Consider the following 26,220-nt stretch of genomic DNA (forward strand, 5'->3'; position numbering starts at 1 on the left):
CCACAACCCAGAGACTGCTACCGCGGCGCCGCCATCTTGGTATCACATGACTCGAGACATCGTGCCGCGAGACCCGGAAGCGTTCGCGTCAACTTCCGATCCGGAGAGCGGCGTCTCCCGAGGGCTGAGCGGGAAGGGAGGGGAGTGAGGTGGCCGCGCCGTGCAGCGTGGGAGTTGTAGTTCGCGGGGCTGTGCCCCTCACGCCGACGGAAGCGGCGGGAAGGCGGGCGGAAGCGGGCTGCGCAAGGGACTGCGGGTTAGCGGGAGGCTCCGGGTGCCTGGGCTGGCACCGCAGATTCGCGGGTCCTGGGAATGATCTTCCCTGTCGTCCGCCGCGCGCTCACCTGGCTGCCGCGGCCTGGGAGCCGGGCGCTGACCGTCGCCGACATGGAGGTGGCCCTGCGAGGCGTGCGGAAGATCCTCTGCGTGGCCGAGAAGAACGACGCGGCCAAGGGCATCGCGGACCTGTTGTCCGGCGGCCGCATGCGGCGGGTGAGGAGACCGCTGGGCGGGCGGAACGGGGACGAGCGGCCGCTGCTCCCACTGGGGGTCCTAGCCGTTGGGCCGGGGCCTCCTGGCGCCTCTTGCGACCGACGGGCGTTTAGAAACGGAGTTAACGTGTTTCTCGTTTGCTTGGAGACCTTGGGTCCGCCTTGCACGGCGGCGGATGCCAAGCGGGCCTGAGACTCGGAACCGCAGGCCACACTCCCCCGACTTGCTTTCGAGCCTGCGGGGTCACCCCCCTGCACGCCCGGCCCTACAGTCTAGGTGCATCCGACAGGGCGACCCGCCCGAGCCCCTGTTCCGTCGCTACTAACGAATTCCGAGAGTCAGGCGAGTTGGGGATCAGGTGTGTTCTGGACACGGAAGGCCCAAAGGAGAGGAACGGTGAGAAAGGGTCTGGGAAGGAGGTGAACGAGGCCTCAAGAGCTGTCAGGACACTCTCAATTACAAAAGTGGATCCTGAAACGGTTTTCTGGAGATTTCCCAGAGCATGGGTGGACGTTCCCTGCTCCTTTTTCTTTCACATCACAGGGTCCTCAGGTCTCTGCTTCCCGCGGTGGATGGTGGGAACAGGAGCCGAGGTTGTGCGGGTGCTAGCTGACAGCGTCACCTCCTTTCCGGAGCTGAGTGTCCTGGTGACCAGCCCCAGGCTGTGCCCATTTCTAGGGCTCCAGGCTGCTTGAGACGGGCCCGTCTACACAGAGCTAACTTGTGTATCCTTCGGGCTCTGTTTGAGTATCTCTTTTTCAGGGAAGCTTTTCCTCACATCCCTCTCCCCCAGCTGGGTCAGGGTGCTGTGTGATAAGCTCACCCTGTTCTACTTGGAAGGCACCTCCCAGTTACAGTTCGATAATGTGCTGTTGATGCTGTATCCCTGGTACCTAACACGTGTCTGGAATACAGGGGGCCCTCAATCCATATTTGTTGGATGAACATTTGAGCTCAGTCTTGAAAGTTTTACCAGACACTGGAAACGCCATGTTCAAAGAACAACCCAGTGGCTTGAAACAGCTTGGCAAGTTCAAAAGCTGGGAGTTGGCATGGTAGGGGAAGGAGCCACTGGGCACGGCAAGCATGGCAGTTGAAGGCACATTATGAGAGGAGTAGAGAGCCATGTGTTTTACACGTGAGTGTCAACTTTTTTTTTGAAGATGTTGGGGGTAGGAGTTTATTAATTAATTTATTTTTGCTGTGTTTGTTGGGTCTTTGTTTCTGTGCGAGGGCTTTCTCTACTTGTGGCAAGCGGGGGCTGCTCTTCATCGCAGTGTGCGGGCCTCTCACTAGCGCGGCCTCTCTTGTTGCAGAGCACAGGCTCCAGACGTGCAGGCTCAGTAGTTGTGGCTCACGGGCCTAGTTGCTCCACGGCATGTGGGAGCATGGCCAGGGCTCGAACCCATGTCCCCTGCATTATCAGGCAGATTCTCAACCACTGCGCCACCAGGGAAGCCCCTCAACTGTTTTGAAGTATACAGTTCGGCAGCGTTTAGTACTTTCCCGATGTTGTGCATCCGTCACCTCTGTTTAGTTCCAGGTTTTATCACACCAGGAGGAAACCCCGTAGCCATGAAGTAGTCACTCCTCACTCCCCACTTCTCCAAGCCGCTGGCAGTCACTAAGCTGCTTTGTGTCCTCAAAGATTTGTGTCTGTTCTGGATATTTCACACAAAAAGATTAATACAATACGTGGCCTTTTGTGTCAGGCTTCTTTCACTTAGCATTTTTGAGATCCGTTCATGTTGTAGTATGTTAGTACTGCATTCCATTTTACGGCTGAATAATATCCTATCGTATAGATAGATCACGTTTGGTTTAGCTTTTCTTCAGTTGGTGAGCATTTGGACTGGTTCCACCTTTTGGCTCTTGTGAACAGAGGTACTATAGACGTTCATGGACAAGTTTTTACTTGAATACCTGTTTTTAGTTCTTTGGTGTAAATGCCTAGGAGTGGAATTGCTGGGTCATAAGTTAACTCTGTGTTTAACTTTTTGAGGAAATGCCAAACTGTTTTCCACAGTGGCTGAAACATTTTACATTCTTACCATCAGTGTTCCAGTTTCTCCACATTCTGTCAACACTTGTTCTTTTTCTTTTCTTTTTTTAATTATCACCGTCCTGGTGGGTGTGAAATATCTTGTTGTGGTTTCAGTTTGCGTTTCCCAAATGACCGATGATGCTGAGCCTCTTTTCATGTGCTTGTTGGCCATTGTGTCTCCTTCTTTGGAGAAATGTGTATTCATGTCTTTTGCCCATTTTTGAATTGTCTTTTTGTAGTTGAGCTATGAGAGTTCTTTTTTTTTTTTGTGGTACGCGGGCTCCTCACCCCTGCGGCCTTTCCCGTTGCGGAGCACAGGCTCTAGACGCGCAGGCCCAGTGGCCATGGCCCACGGGCGCAGCCACTTCACGGCATGTGGGATCCTCTGGGACCGGGGCACAAACCCGCGTCCCCTGCATCGGCCGGCGGACTCTCAACCACTGCGCCACCAGGGAAGCCCGAGAGTTCTTTATATATTCAGGATACTAGGTCCTTGTTAGATATATGATTTGCAGATGTTCTCATTCTGTGGATTGTCTTCTCACTTTATTGATAGTGTTCTCAGATGCACCTAAGTTTTTAATGTTAATGAAGTCCAGTTTATCTGTTTTTCCTTGTTTTGTTGATTATACTTTCACTGTCATATCTAAGAAGCCAAACTGAAGGTCATGAAGATTTGCCCCTGTGTTTTCTTCTAAGAGTTTAAACTGTTATATTTGGGTCATTGATCCATTTTGAGTTAATTTTTCTATGTGGTATAAAGTAAAAATCCAGCTTCATCCTTTTACATATGAATAGCCAGTTTTTCTCAGCACTGTTTGTTTCCCATAGAATGGCCTTGGCATCCTTGTCAAAAAACAGTTGACCATAGATATTTGGGTTTATTTCTGTACTGTCAGTTCTGTCCCATTCTTCTGTATGTCTTTGCTTATGCCAGTACTACACTGTTTAGATTTCCTGTAGCTTGGTAGTAAGTTGTGAAATTGAGCAGTGGCAGTCCTCCTACTTTGTTCTCTTTCAAAATTTTTTGGCTACTTGGGGCCCCTTGCAATTCCATATGAATTTGCTGTCTTAATATTAAGTCTTCCAATATGTGAACACAGATTGTCTTTCCATTTATTTATGTCTTTAATTTTTCAATGTATTTTATTGACGTATAGTTGATTTACAATGTGTGTTAATCTATATTGTACAGCAGAGTGACCCAGTTATAGATGTATGTACATTCTCTTTCATATTCTTTTCTGTTATGGTTTATCACAGGGTGTTGAATATAGTTCCCTGTGCTATACGGTAGGACCTTGTTGTTTATCCATCCTATATATACTAGCTTGCATCTGCTAATCCCAAACTCCCAGTCCATCCCTCCCCCACCGCCCTTCCTCTTGGCAACCACAAATCTGTTCTCTGTGTCTGTGAGTCTGTTTCTGTTTCATAGATAAGTTCATTTGTGTCATGTTTTGGGTTCCACATATAAATGACATCATATGGTATTTCTCTTTCTCTTTCTGACTTACTTCGCTTAGTATGATAACCTCTAGGTCCATCCGTGTAGCTACAGATGGCATGATTTCATTCTTTCTATGGCTGAGTATGTCTTCTTTAATTTCCTTCAACAGTGTGTTACAGTTTTCATTGTGCTCTTGGATGCTGTTATAAATGGAATTGTTTAATTTGCTGTTCAGGTTGTTCGTTACTGTTGGGTTTTGTGTGTTGATCTTGGATCCTGCGACTTTGCTGACTTTGTTTATTAGCACTAATAGTTTCATTGTGGCTTCTTTAGGATTTTATCTGTAAGATCATGTTGACTGTGAATAGACAGTTTTACTTCCTCCTTTCTGACTTGAATGTCTTTTCTTTCTTTTTCTTGCCCAATTGCTCTGGTTAAAACTTGTAGTAATCTTGGATAGCAATGGCGAAAATAGACATTCTGTTTTGTTCCTGATTTTAGTGGAAAAGCTTTCAGTCTTTCAACATTGAGTGTGATGTTAGCTGTGGGTTTTTTGTAAATGCCACACTTCACTTTATGGTGAAGGCTGTTGAATTTTTTTTTTTTTTTTTTTTTTTTTTTTGCGGTAGGCGGGCCTCTCACTGTTGTGGCCTCTCCCGTTCCGGAGCACAGGCTCCGGATGTGCAGGCTCAGCGGCCATGGCTCACGGGCCCAGCCACTCCACGGTATGTGCGATCTTCCCGGACCGGGGCACGAACCCATGTCCCCTGCATCGGCAGGCGGACTCTCAACAACTGCACCACCAGGGAAGCCCAAGGCTGTTGAATTTTTATCAAATGCTTTTTCTGCATCAGTTGAGATGAGCAGTGTAGGTTTTAAGTGGATCATACTTGTGTTTTATAAAGTCATTGTGGCCACAGAGAACTTGAAGAAAGGAAGGCTAGAGTCTGGGAGGCAGCTGTTGGGGTTCTCCATGTGGGGGGCAAGAGGCCTGAACCCTAGGGACCCAGGAGCACTGGGTGGGAGCAGAGGGAACGGAGAGGAAGGGAATGATGAAAGCAGTCAGGATGTAAAAGGTAAAAGTTCACCGTGCTTTCACACGTTTTGGTCCTTCTTCCTGAAATGACATTTTCCCTCTTTTCTCCTGATGAACTCTTCACCTTTTAAAATAAAAAATAAAGGACAACTTAAATGAACCTATTTTGTGAACTCTTTCCTCAGCGTCCTCGCCATCCATTTCCTTCTCTGTTTCCGGATGCGTTCGCATCACTCTTTTTTTTTTTTTTTTTTTTTTTTGCGGTACGCGGGCCTCTCACTGTTGTGGCCTCTCCCTTTGCGGAGCAGAGGCTCCGGACACGCAGGCTCAGCGGCCATGGCTCACGGGCCCAGCCGCTCCGCGGCATGTGGGATCTTCCCGGACCGGGGCACGAACCCGCGTCCCCTGCATCGGCAGGCAACCTCTCAACCACTGCGCCACCAGGGAAGCCCTTCTCATCACTCTTGATGCTGGCCATCATCACGGGTCGAGTTCTCTTGCTGCTCATCCCTCTCTCCCATGGCGTGTCGCTCCCTAAGACAGTGACGGGTCTGTTCATTTATTTATCCCTCACACAGGGCTTGCCTCGAATGAAGCAATCCCTGCCTTTAAGGGACTTAAATTCTGTGGAGGAGCTAAGACATCTGCACGCAGAGCTCAGAATCAGATGATAGTCGTTGCAGCTTTGTAATAGCAAAGAATGGAAGTAATGAGGACTGGTCATGGCAGCGGGTAGCAAAATAAATTGTACTTTCTTATGATAGATAGTTAGACACCTGTTATGGAAAAGACTTTCAAACATATACACAAATATGTATACATTTGAGAGAAATTCACCAAAATATTGACGCAAGATAGAATCTCTCTCTTTTTTCTTTAAAAGTAGTGCTCAAACGCTAGTAACTACTTCAGATAGTTGAGAGAATACAAATGTGTATCAAGTAAACCAGCCCCACTGTCCACAGTGACCACTGTTAGTAACTTATAGATCTTTGAGGGCTTTATATTCAGGAGGAGAAATCTTAAAAAAGAATCCAGTAGATTCAGTGGCAGCAATGTGATCAGTCCCTACAGAGCACTTAGAGAAGATGGGACTGCTCTGGGGTTTGGGGGAGTTTGTTTTTTTTTCTTTAGTTTTAATGGCGTGGATGGCGCTGCAAAGAGATCACAGAAGCCACATTCTTGGTCTGTCTACTAGGTTTTCTTCTTTCGCTAGGCTCCAAAACTCTGCTGTAATTTGGGAGCAACCCATTCCCCTGAGCACCTCACCCAAGTGGTGGAATCTTACGTAATTGAGTACTGTCCTCAGCTGGGAACTGCGGGGAGGCAAGTTGGAAATGCCAGGAAAAACATTTTACTTCCTCAGGACCATCCATTGGTGGAGGAGGCTGCCTGGGAGAGCCCTGGCCCCGGGTCGCACACATGCTGTTGGACAGGTCATCCACTAGGAGAGGATTAGAACAGTGGTTTCCAGACTGTTCCCGGGAGACCCAGGAGACCACGGACGTGCACCTCAGGAGCCACCTGGGGCCGGACTGGGGATAGGCTGTTAGCAGAGCTCAGCCTTGTTGCAGCCAGAATGCTTGGACCTTGTTACATATCAGGGTCCATGTAAGAGCTTGTCTGGGAAGCTTTAGTGCTTTCTTAAAAAGAGGTAGAAACCCCAGTGATGCAACGATTTCTTTTCTCTGGTACTAAAAGGGCTTAACTAGCAACTGGAGTTTGTAGAGGGGAGTTTCCTTTCTTGGCAACACTAGACGAGTGAACTCTTAAAATAAATTCCGTCTTTAAATTTGCCATTGTGCCTCAAAAAGAGCCTCATTCAGTGTTCGACACAGAAAAATTGTGTGAGGATGTTCTCGACACGATCCTTTTTGGCGCTTGGAGGTTCCCCCAGTCCCACTTTGCCTGTGTCTTGTCTTCTGTGCAGCGTTGGTGTGAAATGCACATGCATAGCTACTTTTAACACCTTTGTAGAAGGTGGGATCTTCTCTGAGAGGGTTTCGTTCACACATAAGTGCAGCTGAGGAGGAGCTGTGTGGGCTGGTTCCCAGGCCTGACTGCGGCTCATAGCATTACTGGATTTCAGAGCCAGAGGGACCTCACAGGTAACTTTACTCAGAATAAATTGAGGTTCAGAAGGTGAAAACTTGCCTGTGGACACCAGTTTATTGGCGCAATTGTATGGCCAGGAAGTAGAGAGGTGTGTGTGGAGAACGGACAAAACCGTCAAGAGACACGTGTCCTAATCCTCTCTCTGGAGTAATAGTCATGTGATCCTGGACAAGTCCATTCTCAGCTCTAGAAAGATGTTACGTGGTGTCAGCTGATCTCAGGTCACCTTGCAGCATGAAAGATCTGTGGACTTGAGCAAGTACATGCTTGTAACTGAGTTCGGAGGGGCCCCTTCACAAATGGTCTTAGTGATTTCACCTTGTTTTAATCTATAGGAGGTACTGTTGCATTTTTAATATTCCCACTTATCAGGGATTTGCTTGATCTTTATGTGAGGAATCATTTGTCTTTTTTGTAATTTATAGATTTTCTTTTTGTTTTGTAGAGAGAAGGACTTTCCAGATTCAACAAGATCTATGAATTTGATTATCGTCTGCATGGCCAGGTAGGTGCTGTAATACTTCTATCCTGTGGTTGAAGGATGCTTTCAGATCCATGCGCCATTCTGGTGTACATTCTTTGGGTTTTTAGTTTTGGCTAAAAAGAGCAGCTGTTTACGACAAGCCCTCTCTGAATTGCTTGTATTTTAGAATTATTTAATCAAGGAGAATTAGCCTGGCCTTTGTAGAATATGTCACTGTCTTTTAAGAAAAACTATTGTTATGACCTAAAGATCACTGGTGACAGGTGATCGTTGGAAGCCTCTTTTTTATAAAATATGGTCCTAATCTTAACTCTTTATAACAAAAAAGAAGCTAATATACAATAGTTTAAATTTAAAAGGCATCACGGTACCAGAATTAGAATGATGATTGTATCGCTATAGTTTTGGCTTTGAAGAGGTATGTTTGTTTGTTTCTTCCCAGTCACCTGGTTTTGGGGTGTGTGTGTTTTAATAGACTTCTTTTTAGAGCAGTTGTAGCTTCACAGCAGAATTGAGAGGAAGGAAATACAGAGATTTCCCACATACTCCCTGCCCCGACGCATGCACAGCTGCATGTCATCATCAGCCCCCACCAGACGGCACATTCATTACAACTGATGGACCTACACGACACCACTGTCACCCAGAGCCCATATTTGACATTGGGGTTCACTCTGATCGTGTGCATTCTGTGTTTGGATGACGTATACCTATTATTATAATATCATACAGAGCATTTTCACTGCCCTAAAAATCCTCTGTGCTCTGCCTGTTCATCCTCCCTTCCCCCCACCCCCTGATGACTATTTTCTTTTCCCTTTGACAGAAGGTCCCCTCTTCTATTTGAATGATTTGGGAAAATCTAATTGCTAAAAGACTAACTTGAATTTTGTTATCATTCAGAACGTCACCATGATAATGACTTCAGTCTCGGGACACTTGCTGGCTCATGATTTCCAGATGCAGTTTCGCAAGTGGTCAGTACGATTCCGGGGGCGGGGGGGAGCGTTCTGATTATGACAGTAAGTTGTGAAATATCACAGGCAGTGTGAGGCATGTCGGTGTTACTTTGTTACTTACAGCAGTAAGATGACTGAATCCACTGGGCTGCTGTAACAAAATACACACACTGGGTGGCTTATGAAGGACAGAAATGTGTTTCTTCCAGTTATGGAGGTAGGAGGTCGGAGTGCCTGCATGGTCCCTCGAGGGCCTTTTCCAGGCTATGGCCTGCTGACCTCTCACTGTGTCCTCACATAGTGGAGGGTCTAGGGAGCCGGCCGGGGTCTTTTATAAGACCGCGAGTCCCCTTCATGAAGCCCCACACTCACGACCTGATCACCGGCCAAAGGCCCCACCTTCTGACACCGTCACATTGGTGTCGGGATTCCAGCATGTGAATTTGCAGGGAACACAAACCATAGATACCGTAGCAGTGACCTAGGATTAACTGGTTCGCTGTGACTTTTTACCATATGCTTAGAATAAACAGCCACTTTCAGGTGCGTTCCCCCAAAACACTCAGACCTTTTTTTTTTTGGCCGTGCTGCACGGCTTGGGGGGTCTTAGTTCCCCGACCAGCCAAGGATTGAATCCAGGCGCCGCAGTGGAAGCACCGAGTCCTAACCACAGGACCGCCAGGGAACTCCCTGCCCAGACCCTTTGCATGCAGGCATTGGATTGCAGTCACCCTATCGCAGATGCGTACGAAAGTTCCAGAATTTCTTCTTAGCTCCTGTTAATCATCATGGGGAGTGCGTTGCCCAGAGGGTAACGCCTTGCCTGTAATCCTCTGGCGTTCCACAGGGGACTCTGTCTGGTGGGGATGCACCCATGAGGGCACTGGGGCAACCTTCTCCCATTGTGTGCTGAGCTAGGATTTTGTGTGTTTTCGTTTCTTTTCCAGGCAGAGCTGCAATCCTCTTGTCCTCTTTGAAGCAGAAATTGAAAAGTACTGCCCAGAGAATTTTTTAGACATCAAGGTAGGATCTTTTGGAAGACATATTGAACAACCACCACCTAATGAAACCAAGTGGTTTCTGTATTTTGACTGCACTAAAATTGAAGGATAGGTTTTCCACTAAACTAAGTACCACGATTTAAAAAAATTATTCCCGCCCGTTTACAAATGAGGCCATTTCAGCTAAGCGGCTGAGGGACTGAGTGAGCCTTTTCACGAAGAGCGGCTGCTTGACTAAACCCTGGGAGTGAGTGTGGTTGCGTCATCAGTGTCAGCTCCCCTCCCGCCCCCTGTCGGAGGGAAGAGACTGCGATCTGCAAGAGGCCATCTGGCGCTGAGCTGCGGTGTCTCGGGCAGTTAGGGCGCCTGTCCTTGGTTCACTGCTGACTAGGAGCGCTTTTTGGGATGAAGCTCGATTAGGGGGTGATTTTTTTTTTTTTTAATTGAGGACATGATCAGAACCCCTAGAGCTGTTGGTGTGTTAGAGCCGAGCTTCAGGGCTCGTCAAGATGGTATCGTTGTAATAAACCCCTGTCTTCTAGAAGCTCATGGGTGGGTGGGTGGGTCTAAGGTGGGGGGCAGTACTAGTGGCCTTGCCAGCCTTACCACGCACGGCGGGGACAGTTTTCTCCGTGTCTCCTCACCAAGCTGGCGTTCTCCAAGAACCTCATTAATGCTGGGGCAGATCCAGTGCGGAGCTGTCGTGCGATGCTCTGCAGATCACGCTCTCACCACTCTTTCCCCACTGGGCGCTTCAGAAAACTCTGGAGCGAGAGGCTCGGCAGTGCCAGGTGCTGGTGATCTGGACCGACTGCGACAGAGAAGGTGAAAACATCGGGTTTGAGATCATCCACGTGTGCAAGGCTGGTGAGTGTCTGCTCTGGAGCCACGGCAGGGGTGGCACCCTGTCCTGAGTCCCTCTGCCCAGCTCACCGGCTGTAGCCCAGGGCTTGTTGTGTGTTTGGTTCCAGTTGATTGCCAGATCCTTGAGAGCAGGGACTTGATATTCTGCTTTTAAAAATTAAATATTCACGGGCTTCCCTGGTGGCACAGTAGTTAAGGATCCGCCTGCCAATGCAGGGGAGACAGGTTCGAGCCCTGGTCCTGGAAGATCCCACATGCCGCGGAGCAGGTAAGCCCGTGCACCACAACTACTGAGCCTGTGCTCTAGAGCCCGCGAGCCACAACTACTGAGCCCGTGTGCCGCAACTACTGAAACACACGTGCCCTAGAGCCCGTGCTCCACAACAAGAGAAGCCACCGTAACGAGAAGCTGCATCACAACGAGGAGTAGCCCCTGCTCGCCAGAACTAGAGAAAGCCCGTGCGCAGCAATGAAGACCCAACACGGCCAAAATTAATTAATTAATTAATTAAAAACTTAAATATTCACAAAGAATGTATACACTGTATGTAAAGTACAAAGAATAGTTCTAGAATGTTCTTTCTGGTTTTGTTTTTTAATTGTCTATATTTCTTGTACAATGCCTGAACATTAATAACTGTTGAAGTGAGGTTAATGATTTCAGGTAACTTAGAGGAAGTGACAAGCAGGCCATTCTCGGGCTTCAGAGAGTGGGGGGCTGCTCTCCTCCCTAAATGCTCTTGTGTTTCAAACTATACCGATTCCTAGGATTAAACATATTCAGTATTCACTCTCAGGGACAGGGTGCATGTCCTGTGTTATATCCATAACAGGACATGAACTTCCCCCAGGACCTTTTAATTAACATCTCCCTTTTCCCTAAAGGCCCAGGAGAGCACGAGATTGACACCTAGAAAGGCTCACGGAGAGGGTTTAGCTAATGGCTGAGATGCACTCGCTCCTGTTTCTGACACCTCTCAGCCTGGTTACAGTGAGGCTTCCCTCTTAGACAGCATGTCTCTGATTTAACTGAACCAGTCAAACTGGCTGCCTCGCAGCTTCATGAACTGGCTTACCCTCCGTTCACGGGGGACCTGCCCCGGTGCCCTTGTCTGTTCCGCAGTGAAGCCCAGCCTGCAGGTGCTGCGAGCCCGTTTCTCCGAGATCACCGCCCGCGCTGTCCAGGCGGCCTGTGAAAACCTGATGGAGCCCGACCGCAGAGTGAGCGACGCCGTGGACGTGAGGCAGGAGCTGGACCTGCGGATCGGTGAGGGGTGGGGTGGTGGGCAGGGGGCAGGGCTCGGGCTCAGACGGTGGCAGCTGGCTGTGACCTTGCAGTGCACGGCCTCTCCTTCCTTCCCTCCGTCCTCTCTCCTCAGGGGCTGCCTTCACCAGGTTCCAGACCCTGCGGCTGCAGAAGATCTTCCCTGAGGTGTTGGCGGAGCAGCTGATCAGTTATGGCAGCTGCCAGTTCCCCACCCTGGGGTTCGTGGTGGAGAGGTTCAAAGCCATTCAGGCGTTTGTGCCAGAAACCTTCCACAGAATCAGAGGTGAGGCCGCTCGGGGTGCAGAAGCTGAGGGCACGTGGGGAGTCCTGGGTGCTAATTCAGGCTGTGGTTTGCATCTCGCTGCCCTTGACCCCCTCGGCACTGTGTTCAGGACCCACCTCAAGTGTCCGAGGTGGTCTCCTCTGTCTCATGGCTCTTGGCTTTCACCGTGATGGACCTTGTCTTCTCCGGGTCACGGCCTTCCTGTGTGCCCCCCACAGTGACTCACGACCACAGGGATGGCGCAGTGGAGTTCAGCTGGAAAAGGCATCGGCTTTTCAACCACACGGCTTGTCTCGTCCTCTATCAGCTGTGCATGGAGGTGAGAAGGGCTCTGAAGGTGATGATCTCGGAAACCCATCCTGTGATTTCCCAGGCCCCTCCCTCTCTGCCCCATTTCCCACCAGACTGTAGCTTTATTCTGCATCCAGGACATCACTTTCTGGGTGCCAGTAACACTAGAACCCCATGAAAACAGCACTAGAAATGTGGAAGGAAAGACCTGTAGAACTTTCAGGTGAAACCAGGAATGCTAAGAAACACATAGTTAAAAATCCCTCGTGAAGCAGTACACTGACACCAGAGACTGATAAGGACCAGCTGGGCCAGTCCAAACCCGAATCCTAGAGCTGGGTGGAGCTAGATGGCGTCTGGCCCAGCGCCTTCCACTGGTCAGATGATGAAATCCAGAGACATGAAAGGCACAGATGAGTGAATGTCATACAGCGATAACGACAGGACAGGAAAGTAGGGTAAAGGAACGGAGAAGGGCCGGGGCGGGGAGGGACTGCTCTAGGGCTGGGACTCGAGAAAGGCATCCCATTGTGACCGCCGAGTGACGGTGGGAGTGGTCAGCAGCGATGGCTGTGGGAGGATCGAGACCTGCTCAGGCCGCAGGCCAGTCAGCGTCTGGTCCACCCTCAGACGTCCGCTCTGTGGTGCTGCTTCCCGTCGCTCAGCACACGATGGCCTGTTTTAAGCCAGGGGCTGCACGCGGTGGTACCTGAATAAAACTCAGAGGCCTCTAGGTTTAGTGAGTCAGGGATGCCTCTTGGCTCTGGCCCCCGGCAGGTTTAGTACTGACTTGGTATCGGGGAGTAATAACTTGCGCACCTGCTACAGGCCAGACGCGCTGTATGTTATGTGTTATTTGTTCGGTCCTGGTGGTGCCTCTGGGGGTGGTAATGCCAACCCATGCCACAGGCGGGGAAGCTGGAGAAAGTTGAGTAGCTGTGCAGACACACTCGAGCTAGTGGGGCCCGAGCTCGGACAGCTCCTGCAGACCACGCTGCCTCTCGGGTCGCCCCACCTGTCCACTGCTCTCCCCTTTGGCCCTCAAGGTTACACAGTCTGCACATTTGTCTGTTGAATAAAAAGACTTGCCCGTTTTCTGCTTTACCAGGATGTGGTGCAGGGAAACATGGCAGGTGGGGTGCTTGGAGCTCCTTGTCCAAGAGCACCTGGGCCGCAGTCTATTTGCAGAGAGAAATTTGGGTTTTGATTTGTAAATATCCTCATGAACAAATCACTTAAGCTGAGTTCTTTATCCTTTTGCATTCCCTTAAAAATGTGAGGTTGGTCTTAAGATTAGAGTGCTCCAGTTTGTATTATGTAACTTCTCCTATTTCCAGCTCTGTATTGTCGTGAATTTAAAAAAAAAACCAAAACAGTAGCACTGTGCATGCGTAGACTGGAAACTAAGGAGATGCCGAGGCTCTGGAGTGGACGCCTTGGGGCTTGTGAACTTGCCCCTCAGAGCCTTACTTTGAGTGAGAAGCAGGCGCTGGTGTCCAGCACACTGTGGGCTGCAAGCTCACGTCTTGAGGTGGGGAGCAGGGCCGCTGTGGGCAGTGCCGGGGGCGGCCAAGGAAAGCTGGGAGGATGCTCCAGCAGGTTTAAGTGGCCTCTGCTTTTCCTGGCTTTCTAGGATCCCACGGCGACCGTGGTGGAGGTCAGGTCCAAGGCAAAAAGCAAGTGGAGGCCTCAAGCTTTGGACACTGTGGTATGTTCTCGGGGTCTGTGCCAGCCCTGAGGAGCTCCGACTTCTGCGGCTGGGGTGGGGCTTCTGCTGCGGAGGGTGGGGCCCAGTGGCCGGAAGCACCTCTTCCCAGTGCCGCACAGGAACGCTCTTAGAAGTAGAAGCTCCAGAGCGCAGGCCTGCCTGACCTCTTACATCAGCTAATAAACGCGATATAACTGCTCTATGTGGGGTTTTGGAAACAAGGAGTAGAAATCACCCATCACCTCTCCGTCTTTAGGTAATTGCTGATGTATTTTGGTGTCTTCCTTTATTTTCGGTGTCGTTATTTTTTACAGCATTACTGGAATAGTAAGTGTTTTCCACCCAAGCATTTTCTTTAACGTTTTTGCATAATGTATGTAAACATCATTTTAAATATCTACTTTATTAGCCTACCCTAGAACAGGGCTTCTGAGATCTTTTAGATCCCAAGAAGAACCACCCAACGGGACACAAGTCTGAATAAACCACATTAGGGTGTCCCTTCCCAGTCACCACCCTGTAGGAAAGTTCAGGGTGTAATTACTGTCAGGGTTGCCTCTGAAGGTTGAACATGCAGAACGTGCAGGGACTGGTGGGCAGTGCACCCTTTATCGCAGGGTGGGCGTGTGTGCGCGTGTGCACGCGCGTGGTGAGGGACGATGGGAGGGGGTTACGGATTGATTGTGTACTGTAGGCATGAGTGTTTCATCCCTCACTGGTTAATACGCTTTCACGTGTAGCCAGCAGCATTGTCGGAGGGTCGCCAAGGGGAAGGGACATCTGGTGGTCCCCCACGAGGCTTGGAAGAATGGCGTTCATCACCCAGGGGATGTCCCCGGGGTTCAGATGGTGTCCCCAAAGTGCGGGTCTCAAGACTGCTGGCATTAGAATCGATACTTCAGACGCTTGTTAAAAGCGCAGATTCTCAGCCTCTGTGCTGGCCCTCCTCTCTCAGAATCCCTAGTGCTCAGGCCCAGGAGCCTGCTCGCATCCCAGGTGATTCTGGCTTCTGCACATTGGAGTCTGGGAACCCCTGGGCTGGGGCCTGGCGCTGCCCAGCAGTCCCAGAAACCTTTCCGCAGCACAGCCTTTCACGCAGACATGTGAGCGCAGCTGGAGGGACGCCAGGAAGTTCTGAAGAGGAGGCGTGTGGGCGTTTGGGGGCCTGCGACTCACGCACTGTGCCTGTCCACACATCTTACAGGAGCTTGAGAAGCTGGCTTCTCGAAAGTTGAGGATAAATGCCAAAGAAACCATGAGGATTGCTGAAAAGCTCTACACTCAAGGGTAAATATTCGCCCACATCTGGGAAGAGACTTTGATGCACCTTTATCAGGGTGAAATAGTTTAGAAATAGAGCTTATGAGGAAACCAGACTGTCTAGATACCACCCGGCTCTCAAGTAGAGGAATTTTGACATTGACTTCTCTTTTCTGATGGAAAAGGCATTTCAAAGTCACTCAAATCCTAAAATAACACTCCACAGAGTAAACTCAAATCCCACTCTCGACCTCTCAGCAGGCGGGGCGCCGGGGCCCTGGCAGGGGCGGGTGGCACCTTTAGGACTCATGTGCCTGCTGTAAACCATCCTGCCTTGGGGGTCGTGAGCACCCAGTGCCATCCAGGGACAGTGTGGCCACACTGGGCCATGTGGCAGCCACTCGCCGTAAGTGGCTGTCGAGCACGTGAAATTTGGGTTGTCCAAACTGGGACGTGCTGAGAGTGTAAACATAATGCGTTTTGAAGGCTCATGTGAGAAAAGGATGTAAATTGTCCCAGTAACGTTTAAGTGGCTAATGGAATGTTTAAAATTACACACAGGGTCCACCTTGTAGTTCAGGGGCAGCATCGTTCTTTCTCTTCTTTAAGACGATCCACGGAGCATGGGCCGCCCGGGTCAGGACCGCAGGGCTTGTCCTGGGGTCATTCTGTCCACCCATGCTGGGGAGGTGGGGAAGTGCCCCAAGTGCCCCGGGGGCAGGAGGGCTGGGCTGGAGCAGGTGTGCCCTTGCATCTGTCCCCGACCTCCGGGAGTGACGCAGCAGGACGCCTGTTGCTCCTCACCCACTGCGGGGGTCACGTCTCAGGGCTTTCCCCAGTGTGGGTAACATAGTTGCCTGGATCAGACGGGCTGTTGCAGGTGTCACCAGTGTTCTCAAGCTGATTTAGTCGTTTATAGACCAATTCAGCAATATCTTGTTGTGTTTGTTTGTCTTTGTTTAGGTATATCAGCTATCCCCGAACTGAAACAAACATTTTCCCCAAAGACTTAGACCTGACCGCGCTGGTAGAGGAACAGACCCGCGACCCACGCTGGGGGCCCTTCGCCCAGAGCATTCTAGAGCGGGGCGGCCCCACTCCACGCAACGGGAACAAGTCTGACCAAGCTCACCCTCCCATCCACCCCACCAAGTACACGGACAGCCTGCAGGTTGGTTTCCCTGGCTGTGCTGCCGCAGAACCCGCAGGGAGGTCAGGGGTCAGGGCTGGGGTTTGAATCTACTCTGCGGGCTCTGTCTTCCGGAGCTAAGTGGGTTCGAAATTTCCATCTCAGAAAAGAGGTCGTGTCAACGTCCTCCTCCCACAGTCTGCCTGGCTTCCCGAGAGACCCCCGTGGGGGCTCTGCTCCATCTAGCCCTCCCCTGCACTCCGTCCCCTCCCTCTGCTGCTGCCCTGACCCTCACCACAAACCAGGTGGCCCCTTCCCTGAGCCCGTGCTCGGCCCCCACCCTTCTCCTCCCAAGACTGGGCCGGTTTCCGTCACCTTCCCGAAACTTCACCGCCACCCTCCGGCCGCACTCCGGGCTGGGGGCTTTCTTCCCCAGCGCCTGGAGCCTGTAACACGGGCCGGCCGTGCTCTCAGCCAGGCACACGCTCCAGGGGCCACGGCTGCTGAGGCCTGCTTGGCGGCTGCAGGCTTATTGTTTTGTTCTGCCTTTAATAACACACGTTCTTTCTGATTCTGAAAGCCGTACATGTTTATTTTAGAGAATTCACAAAATAAAAAAGATTATAAGGAAGTAAAAAATTGCCTGTAATCTCACCATTTCCTGAGAACCACGTTTTTATCCTCTGTGTGTGTATAATTCTTACAACGAAATTATAACCTTAAACAGCTTTGTAAACTAATGTTTTCTGTTTTATATCATGAGTATTTATATTTATTTATATCATGAGTATCAGTATGAACGTCTTACAGACTTCTGATAGAGGGGCTTCACTACGTCCTTGTTCCCGAAAGGGTGGAGGATGACCACGAGCCCTGTGATAGGCCTGAGGCTGCCGGTGCATCTTTAGTCTGTGTGTCCTACACACACTGGGCCTCTTGGAAACTGGGTGCTTTCGCTTTGGTTTCTGCTCAGACTGGGTTTACATCAGAGGAGTTGCTTTCCAGTCTTGATGGCCAGGGGACTCCACTTGTGAAGTTTATTGGCCTAAACCCACAAGCAGCGAGGGATCTGCCTACACTGCACTTGGGCATGGGGCTGCAGGAGCTGCGCTCTGGTGTGTGGAGCTTTGGGCTGGAAGCTAGCACCAGCCAGACTGAACTGCCGGCAGCGTCTAGAGGGACTAGGGCTCCTCTTCTCCCCACAGGGGGACGAGCAGCGACTGTACGAGCTCATCGTCCGCCACTTCCTGGCCTGCTGCTCCCAGGATGCCCAGGGCCAGGAGACCACCGTGGAGATTGACATCGCACAGGAGCGCTTCGTGGCCCACGGCCTCGTAATCCTGGCCCGAAACTATCTGGACGTGTACCCCTACGATCGCTGGAGTGAAAAGGTGACACAGCGGGGAGGGGGGACCGTCGTGCTCCCGGCCCCCGCACCACGTGACAGAACAGAGCGTGGTCTGTGCCTGGGCGCCGGGCAGGGGTCTGACCACCACATCTGCTGCCCTATGTAGACCCTCCCTGTCTACAGTCGAGGCTCCTGCTTTCAGCCCAGCACCGTGGAGATGGTGGACGGGGAGACCAGTCCACCCCAGCTGCTCACTGAGGCCGACCTTATTGCCCTCATGGAGAAGCACGGCATCGGTAAGTAGCTTGCCATCATGGTAACCAGCGGCTCTTGCCCTCTCATGGGTGTGGGGCCCAGTTCTCCTCTGATCTTCACGACAGGTCTAACGAGGGGGCTGTGTTCTCCTCCCCACTTTGTAGCTAAAGGGAAGCTTAAGAGCAGTTAAGAACTTGCCTCAGGTCACAAAGTGTGTGAGCTGTGAACACCTGGGTCCAGACAGCTCTGCAGTCGGTGCCCTTAACCACTGCCCTGCACCACCCACATAGGGACATAGTGTTTCCCATTACTCGGGAGTCTCACCTGGGGCACACTGACTGGTATTTTTGGCCCACACAGGAATTTGTTGTTTTTGTTGTATTCTTAACAAGGTGCTAACATTTAAACTGCCAGGATTCGCGCAAACACTCTTTTGAAGCATCGGGAGGTCTGGCAGCCTTGAGTGGTGGCCGTTTTCTGTCGCTCACGCTTGGCTTCGCTCACCTGCTTGGCACGTGCTGGGCCCTTCAGAGTCTGAGTCTGCCACCCGCCCTTTGCCATGGGTGGCCGTTTGCTTAGCTTCTGTTAAAGCATTTCCCGTAATTGTTTAAGAATCAGAAGTTGGATTAAAAACAAAAACTGGGCCAGAACTGTTTTTCCCAATAAGTCCCGTGGCCCAAGTTTTGCAGGTGGGTCCCTTGTGACTGATCTGCTTCCCCCCTCAGTTTTCACCACTGCTCTGCAGTCTCAAGGATTCCCTCTGGCAGCTGAGTCCAGAAGGGCCAGCACCACAGGGCAGGGGGCGCATGTGGAGGGGCGGCCCCCAGGCACAGCCGCCTCACTGCAGAGTGAGTTTTGTGCCCGTGCCTGGAGCCCACTGGCCATCACTGTGCTACCCAGAAAGCCTGTGGGTTTAGGTACAAGTAGAGGTAGTTCACCCACCATCATTTGTTTATAAAAACTTTGGTCCACAAGAGCTGACCTTGGTCTAGACCCTGGGGCACCGTAATGAGGCCTGGTCCTTCCCTTCAAGGGCTCATCCAGCAGGAGAAACAAACCCAACCAAAACATTAGATGCATCGGGAGAGGTTCTGCAGGGACCTCAGAACCTCGTGGTGAGGACTCGCGCTGAATGAAGGCAGGGCCTGAGGAAGGACGCGGGGACCGGCAGGCACATGCTGCGGGGGGAGGTCCTGGAAGGCAAGGCCGGAAGGATGATGTGAGCCCGACTCTGCGGGGCCTGGACACCGGGCCCAGGGGCCCGGATGTGCCCGAGGTCAGCAGAGAGCCGCCTGAGATTTCTAAGAAAGGAGCTCACAGACCTACATTGAAACAGTGGTAACAGCTTTATTGAGACATAATTCACACACCGTCCACTCTACTGAGCTCAGAGGTACAGTCCAGTGTTCAGTAGATTCATGGAATTGTGCAGCCATGGCCACAGTCCATTTCAGAGCATTTTCATCACCTCAGAAGCCCCATGCCGTTAGCTGTCCCCCTCCCCTGCAGCCCCCCAGCCCTCACCTTTCTGCCTCAGTGGATGTGCCTGTCCTAGACATTTCTTATCAATGAACGACATAGTGTGTGGCCTTCTGCACCTGGCGTCCCACGTTGCCTGCTCTGCGGGCTCGTCCAGGTAGCGTGTCTCAGTGCTTCACTCCTTTTCACCACCAAACCTCTTCCGTCGTGTGGATGGACCACATTTCGTTTGTCCATTCATCAACTTGTGGACATTTGGGTTGTTTCTAGTTTTTTGTCACTGTGCATAGTGCTGCTATGAATATTTGTGTAGAGGTTCTTGTGTGGACATGATTTCAGTTCTCTTGGGACATCCCTGTTGCAGAATTGAGGGGTCACATGGTGACTCTGTTTAACACTATGAGGAGCCTCCAGACTGTTTTCCACGGCGGCTGCACCATCTTACAATCCATGCAAGAGTCAGGGGTTTCACCAACATTTGCCGCTCTCTGTCTTTTGGGTTGTACCTGTCCCAGTAAGAGTGAAGTGGTATTTCTTTGTGGTTTTGATTTGCATTTCGTTGGTGGCAGAGCTACATTTCAGAAGATCCCCTTGGTTGTGGCATAAAGAGTGGGCTGGGTGAAGGAAGAGACCAGCAGCCAGGAGACCAGGGACGTTGTAATGATGTGGACGAGTGATGTGGGCCCTGACACGTGGCAGGGGGCAGGGGGGCTTACAGAAGGGATTTCCAAGCTGGGCTTGACAGCTGGAGTGTGTGGACGTGGGGGAGAGGAGGCTGCTGTTGTGGTTTCCACGTGGCCGGCTCTGAGTGGAGGTGTGTCACCTGCAACAGGAAGTCCAGGCAGAGGAGGGGGGCTGCGCGGGGTTGGGGCGTGGGTTAGTCTGAGTGACAAGGGTGGCCTGCAGGTACCGACGCGACGCACGCGGAGCACATCGAGACCATCAAGGCCCGAATGTACGTCGGGCTCACGCCAGACAAGCGCTTTCTCCCCGGGCACCTGGGCATGGGGCTTGTGGAAGGTGAGGAGCCGGGGGCTCGAGCTTGGGCAGAGGGCAGGGTGTCACTGAAGCCCCGCAGGTGTGTCCGAGCCACACGATGCTGCCCTTGTTCACAGGCTATGACTCCATGGGCTACGAGATGTCCAAGCCTGACCTGCGGGCCGAGCTGGAGGCTGACCTGAAGCTCATCTGCGAGGGGAAGAAGGACAAGCTCGTGGTCCTGCAGCAGCAGGTGCAGAAGTACAAGCAGGTCTTCATCGAAGCCATGGCCAAAGCCCAGAGGTGAGTACGGGCCTGCCCTCCCGTGCAAGCCCGCTCAGCCCCGGTGACGGCATGCCCCAGATGCCGCTGTTCCCGCCAGGCAGCTCACCCTCGCCGGTGGCCACGGCCCCTCCAGGCTTTCCTCCCGGGTTTGGCTGGTTCTTGCTGCAGAGCCTTGCCAGTCTGGAGACCGTAACCAGAAAGACCTGGTCCAGTTTCTCTGGGCTGTTGGCTTTGGAAACGCCCTTTCCATCCTGTCCTGAGTTAGCAGGCAGCACAGCCTCATGGGTGGGTTCACCGGGTGCTGGTGTGCACCCCGCTGTTCTCTAGGGCACTGGGAGGTGGCTGTAATAAGTAGCATGTGTGTATTCTGTTAGAAGTAACACGTTTCCTAACCTCGTACCAATTTTGAAAAGAAATGCATGCACTAGTTTAAACTTGATTCCAGACCCACACTCGGGTGTGTGCGCGGCCGGGCCGTCTTGTTTGCTTGCTGTGGGGCTAGTGGCGAGGCAGAAGCGCCTGCCTGCGGCTGGATCCCTCCTGGGAGCCGCGGGTTGGAGGAGCCGGCCGCTTGGCTAGCACGGCGCCCTGTTCCCAGTGCTCCACCTCAGGCCTCCGGCTGACTGGCCGGCTCCCCGGGTCGTGCGTGCTCACGCGGTAAATGCTCTGCTGGTTCTTCAGGTTGGACGAGGCCTTGTCGCAGTACTTTGGGACAGGGGTGGAGCTGGCCCAGCAAGAAGCCATCTTCCCAGCTGTGCCAGAGCCCGTCAGGAAGTGCCCACAGTGCGGCAAGGACATGGTCCTCAAGACCAGGAAGAACGGCGGGTCAGTGCCCAGCTGTGCCTTCCCCGCCCCGCCCCACCCCTGCAGCCCAGCACCGGAGGCTGTGCAGGGCCCATCCTTTTGTTCCCACGTTGCTATTTAGATGCAGGCCTGCTTCACCAGCCCCTGGACTGGGCGTTGGGGCTGGAATGGTGGCCCTGGGGGTGTGAGGCCCTGTGGGAATGGGCAGGTGGGGGGCTGGTGAGGGCGGGGCTCATCCCCTGGGGATGGATGGCACTCGCCCTGTGTGTGGACGGCGATGCAGACCCCACTGGTCGCTGACCCACTAAGCCCGTTTTCCTCCTCACAAAGCTGCAGGGAGGGGGAGGATCGGATTCTCTGCAGCACGTGCAGCCTGGGCAGGTGTCCAGGCTGCCGGAGGCCTAGGCGGGCTCAGGGAGCACCCAGGGGCCAGCGGGGCCCTGCCGTGGTCTGGGCGCTGGCAGCGGCTTGGTTGTTTTTAAGCAGGAAGAGGTGTCAGCAGTGTGACTGTGGGGATTTCAGGGACGTAAATGCAGGCTGGTTTTCCTGTCACTCAGTGTCAGTGACCACCGTGTCTTCCAGAACCATGAGTGTCCCATGTCATCAGCTGGAGCTGTCTCTGGCAGCTCTTGCGTGACCCCGGCCCTCACTCCCCAGGTTCTACCTCAGCTGCACGGGGTTCCCGGAATGTCGCTCGGCCGTGTGGTTCCCGGACAGTGTGCTGGAGGCCAGCAGGGACGGGAGCGTGTGTCCAGTGTGTCAGCCACACCCCGTTTACAGGTGAGCTGGGGGCCGAGGCACCTGCAGGATGGGCACAGGGTGGCATCCCTGGGGGCCCTCATTCCTTGGCACCTCCTGGAGGAGCCCAACCTTTCCCCGCCTCTCCCACCGTGGGCTGACGCGGAGGCTGAGGAAGGTGGTCTCCTCCAGAAAGCCCCAAGCCCGCGCCTAGGGCTGGTCCCCAGACCTTTGGTCATGGGACCCCTTCACCTCTCAGAAATCACGGAGGAACCCAGAGAGCTTCCGTTGTGAGTTAATGTTTATAAAGATTCTGCCACGTTTTCAGCTGAAGTGGAGGCATCGTTTAAAATGTTTATTAACGTGTTTGTAACAAATGCATACTAACACAAGTGAACATGTTTTTAGGATAAAATGTACTTATTTTCAGAAAAAAAACGAGAGGAAGATTGCATTGTTTTCCATTTTTGCCAATTTAACGGTCTGGCTTAACAGGAGACGGTAGGATTCTCAGCTCTCCATCTGCAGTCAGTCTGCTGAGTTTACTGTGCGTTTCGGAGCTTCTGGAAAACCCTAATGCATGCACACAGGAGAATGAGAGCAAAGCCCGCGTGCGTCCTAGTGCCGCTACCAAGTAGTGTGCCGTCACGTTGAGAGGCCCTGGACCACGCTGAACTGGGGCACAGGGAGGTGCACCTTCCAGAGGCTCCTGGGTTCTGGCGGGTGATGGGCCTTAGAGCTCATCTCCCTCCTGCTCTGCGCTCCTGTGCGACCGCAGGGGCCAGGCTGGCTGCGTCTTCTGTGGCTTTCCTAGGTGGGGTGGGCACAGCCCTGTGTGGACCAAGAAGACTCGCACCCGGTAGTTAACGTGTTTTCTCATCTTCTGGCCTCACTAGGTTGAAGTTCAAGTTTAAGCGAGGCAGCCTTCCCCCAACCATGCCACTGGAATTTGTCGGCTGCGTTGGTGGATGTGACGAGACCCTGAGGGAGATCTTGGACCTCAGGTTTTCACGGGGGCCCGCCCGAGCTGGCCAGCCGGTCAGCCAGCCCTCCGGCCACCTGCAGGCCAGCCAGCCCCTGGACAGAATGGGCAGCAGCCAGCACGGCCACCCCCAGCCTCCTGCCACCAGGCCCTCGAAGGCTCTGGCCAGGACTGTGCCCCTGCCCGCCGCCGAGGGCGAAGGCAACTCGGTGACCTGCAACTGTGGCCGGGAGGCCCTGCTGCTCACCGTCCGGAAGGAGGGGCCCAACCAGGGCCGCCAGTTCTACAAGTGCAGCGGCGGTGGCTGCAGCTTCTTCCTCTGGGCCGACAGCGGCCACCCAGAAGCAGGGGGGCCTCCCTCCGAGGTGCCCAGACCCCCAGGCGGCTCACTGGGACGCCCGCCGGGCTCAGGAAAGCCCCTGGGCGGGCCCGGAAGCCCCGGCGATGGTGGCGGCGGCGCGTGCTGCCTGTGCAGCCAGCCCGCTGTCAAGCGCACTGTGCAGAAGGACGGGCCCAACAAGGGGCGCCAGTTCCACACGTGCGCCAAGCCCCGGGAGCAGCAGTGCGGCTTCTTCCAGTGGGTGGACGAGAACGTGGCCCCAGGTGAGGGGGCACACGGGGCCTGCCCGAGGAGGGCAGGGCTGGTGGGGTGGGGGCACGGGTTGCCTTGCTCCCCCTCCCCGCTCAGTCACGCCTCCTGCAAGGTCACGGGCAGCTTGCTGTGTGCCGGGCGCCACGCCGTTGTATCTGTGTGTCTTCTCTCACCTTCATCGGGTGGCGGTTGTGATTGTGACTCACAGGAGAGGAGGGCGAGGCCCAGACGGGTGGCGGGACCTGTCGGGGTCACACAGCGACGCGGCCCAGGCCTGGCTCCTGGGTCCGCCTGCTCCTGTAGCCCTGCGCTCCTCCTGCCTTTGTAAACCTGGAGGGCTCTGTATAGGAGCCTCATCCTGTAAGACGGAGGCCCTGGCCCTGATACCTGGTTCCTGCCCTGGGTTACACAGCTTGGGTTGGCGCCCCACGGATGGGTGTGGGGAGGACCGCTGCCGGACGCTGGGTCAAGGTGAATGACGCACCTGAAGGCACCTGGCCCCTCCAGGACACGCGGAAGCCTGGCCACGCGTCTGAGGGAGCCTGGCGGGAGCTTTCTCTTGGGGCCCACCTGTGTGACCTTGAACCACTTGGTGCGGCTTCTCAGCCTGTTTCCTCCGTAAGATGGGCACCTGCCCACCTTTCTAGGGTCTGTGTTAGCCTGAAACTGTGACTCTAGCACACGTGCGGCAGGTCTGCACACACAGGGAGAACCCAGAGGCTTGGGGCAGGCGGAGGCTGGAGACGCTAGTGCCGTGCGGGATGTTGTCCTTCGGCGCACATGGCAGACGCACAAGGGCTCCCGGTGGGCGGAGGTGGTGTCTGGTCTCTGGGCCGCCTGGTCATTTGTCCTGGGTGATGGGGCGGCCAGTACTGTGAGGCTCTTGGAGGACTGGAAGGGCCCAGAGCTCGGGCTCTGCACGCGCTCAGGGGGCTGCTTGCTTGGTCCCTGCTTCTGCGTGTAGGTGACACGGGCCCCCTACCAGGGCTGGGGCTCTGCCATCCACACTCATTTCTCCCCTCGCTCTCCCCGCAGGGACCTTTGGAGGCCCCCCCTGGGCAGGAGCCAGAGGAGGAAGCCGGGAGCCTGAGGCCAGAAGCAAAAGGGCCCAGGCTGGTTCCTCGGACGCCGGGTCCGCGGCCAAGAAACCCCGGAAGTGCAGCCTTTGCCACCAGCCTGGACACACCCGTCCCTTCTGTCCTCAGAACAGATGAGGGCAGGGTAGGGCCAAGGGGGCCACTGCCTCCACCTGCTGCTTTTGTCTCGGGAAACGAGCCGTTTCTCCAGGGCCAGGTGGCCCTGCGCTGCCAGGGCGGCTTTGAGGAAAGTGGCTGCTCTTGGAGTGTGACCTGTGTTCTAAGGAGTCCGGGTCCAGACCGCTCTCTCAAGAAGGCCACGCCTGGTGGACAGCGGCCCTGTGTCTGGGGCTCAGGAACGGCCATGGCCACAGCTGAGAAGCCATGGAGGCTGCCCCCTGCGATCCACAGGGGCCGTGCTGTCGGCGCCCTGGCGGGAATCAGCCCGGCCCTTGAGGGGCCTCCCTCCACAGACGTCCTGAGAACGGGTAGGACGGCAGGGATCCCCTGTTCAGAAGTTGTGTCTACAGAAGGGTTATCCCTCTTTATCTCAAAGCTGCTGTGGCCAGGACGCCCCACAGCTCATGTGCCTCAATAAAGGATTCTACCCCTTGACCCTGGCGGGTGATGGTGTAGCGTCTGGTGAGAGTTGGCAGGAGTGACGGGCACTTGCAGGACCCCGGGCAGTGCCTGGGTCCTCTTGCCATCCTCTGGCCCCAGTGGCCTCCCCCGGCCGCACCGCTGTCCTCTGGGGCAGAGAAGAGCCGCCGGTGCAAGATTCCGACGCTTCCCGTCTCCACACCCCGCAGAGGTCTCTGTGCGCCTCGCCCGCCTCCCGAGAGCCTTGGGAGCCGAGCAGAAGCAGGTCGGCTTCGCTCCGTGGTTTAGACAGCGAGCTGGAGGACAGGCTGCCGGAGTCACCCTGCTAGTGGAGAAATGAACTGTCCTCAGGTCTTGGGACTCCCAGCCCCAAACCCTTCACTCAGACCAGTCCTTGTGCCCTGGCTGGGGGGCGGGATGCCCGCAGTTGCCCCTGGAGCATCCGGACAGTGGGTGTGGGCCGGCCCCGCAGCCCAGTCTACTTTGTGGTTTTACGTGTGCCGGACATTTCATATAGACGGAACCATGCGGCACGTGGGCCGTGTGTCTGCTTTTCTCTGAGTGGCGTGTCTTCCAGGGTCACCCCTGTGGTTGCGTGTTGGTGTTTTGTGCCTTTTTACAGCTGAACTAGTCCGCTGTGTGCATGGGCCCCGTTGTGAGCAGTGTGGCTGTAAACCTTCACGTACAAGTATTTGAACGC

At 53.7% G+C, this 26,220-nt stretch overlaps 1 protein-coding gene across 1 annotated transcript; it reads left to right on the plus strand.

The window, feature by feature from the left end:
• The first annotated feature begins 256 nt into the window (after nt 1-256).
• On the plus strand, nt 257-25,522 carry TOP3A (DNA topoisomerase III alpha). Its single transcript, XM_082860075.1, has 19 exons — nt 257-492; nt 7,583-7,642; nt 8,525-8,598; nt 9,528-9,603; nt 10,340-10,448; nt 11,569-11,712; nt 11,825-11,995; nt 12,214-12,314; nt 13,920-13,994; nt 15,199-15,281; nt 16,218-16,425; nt 17,589-17,774; nt 17,898-18,027; nt 20,372-20,485; nt 20,581-20,746; nt 21,410-21,553; nt 22,190-22,312; nt 23,167-23,855; nt 24,880-25,522. The coding sequence occupies exons 1-19, from the start codon at nt 313-315 to the stop codon at nt 25,056-25,058; spliced, it is 3,012 nt and encodes a 1,003-aa protein (XP_082716201.1). The 5' UTR covers nt 257-312; the 3' UTR covers nt 25,059-25,522.
• Nucleotides 25,523-26,220: the final 698 nt, after the last annotated feature.

This window comes from Leucopleurus acutus, assembly GCF_964270905.1.
Source record: "Leucopleurus acutus genome assembly, chromosome: 19".
Taxonomy (NCBI): domain Eukaryota; kingdom Metazoa; phylum Chordata; class Mammalia; order Artiodactyla; family Delphinidae; genus Leucopleurus; species Leucopleurus acutus.

Excerpts from the sequence above, each read along its gene's own strand:
- TOP3A (XM_082860075.1), top strand. The coding sequence starts at position 313 with ATGATCTTCCCTGTCGTCCGCCGCGCGCTCACCTGGCTGCCGCGGCCT. Across the intron at positions 7,643-8,524 it reads ATTATCGTCTGCATGGCCAG|AACGTCACCATGATAATGAC; the intron begins GTAGGTGCTGTA and ends GTTATCATTCAG. Across the intron at positions 12,315-13,919 it reads TCTATCAGCTGTGCATGGAG|GATCCCACGGCGACCGTGGT; the intron begins GTGAGAAGGGCT and ends CTGGCTTTCTAG.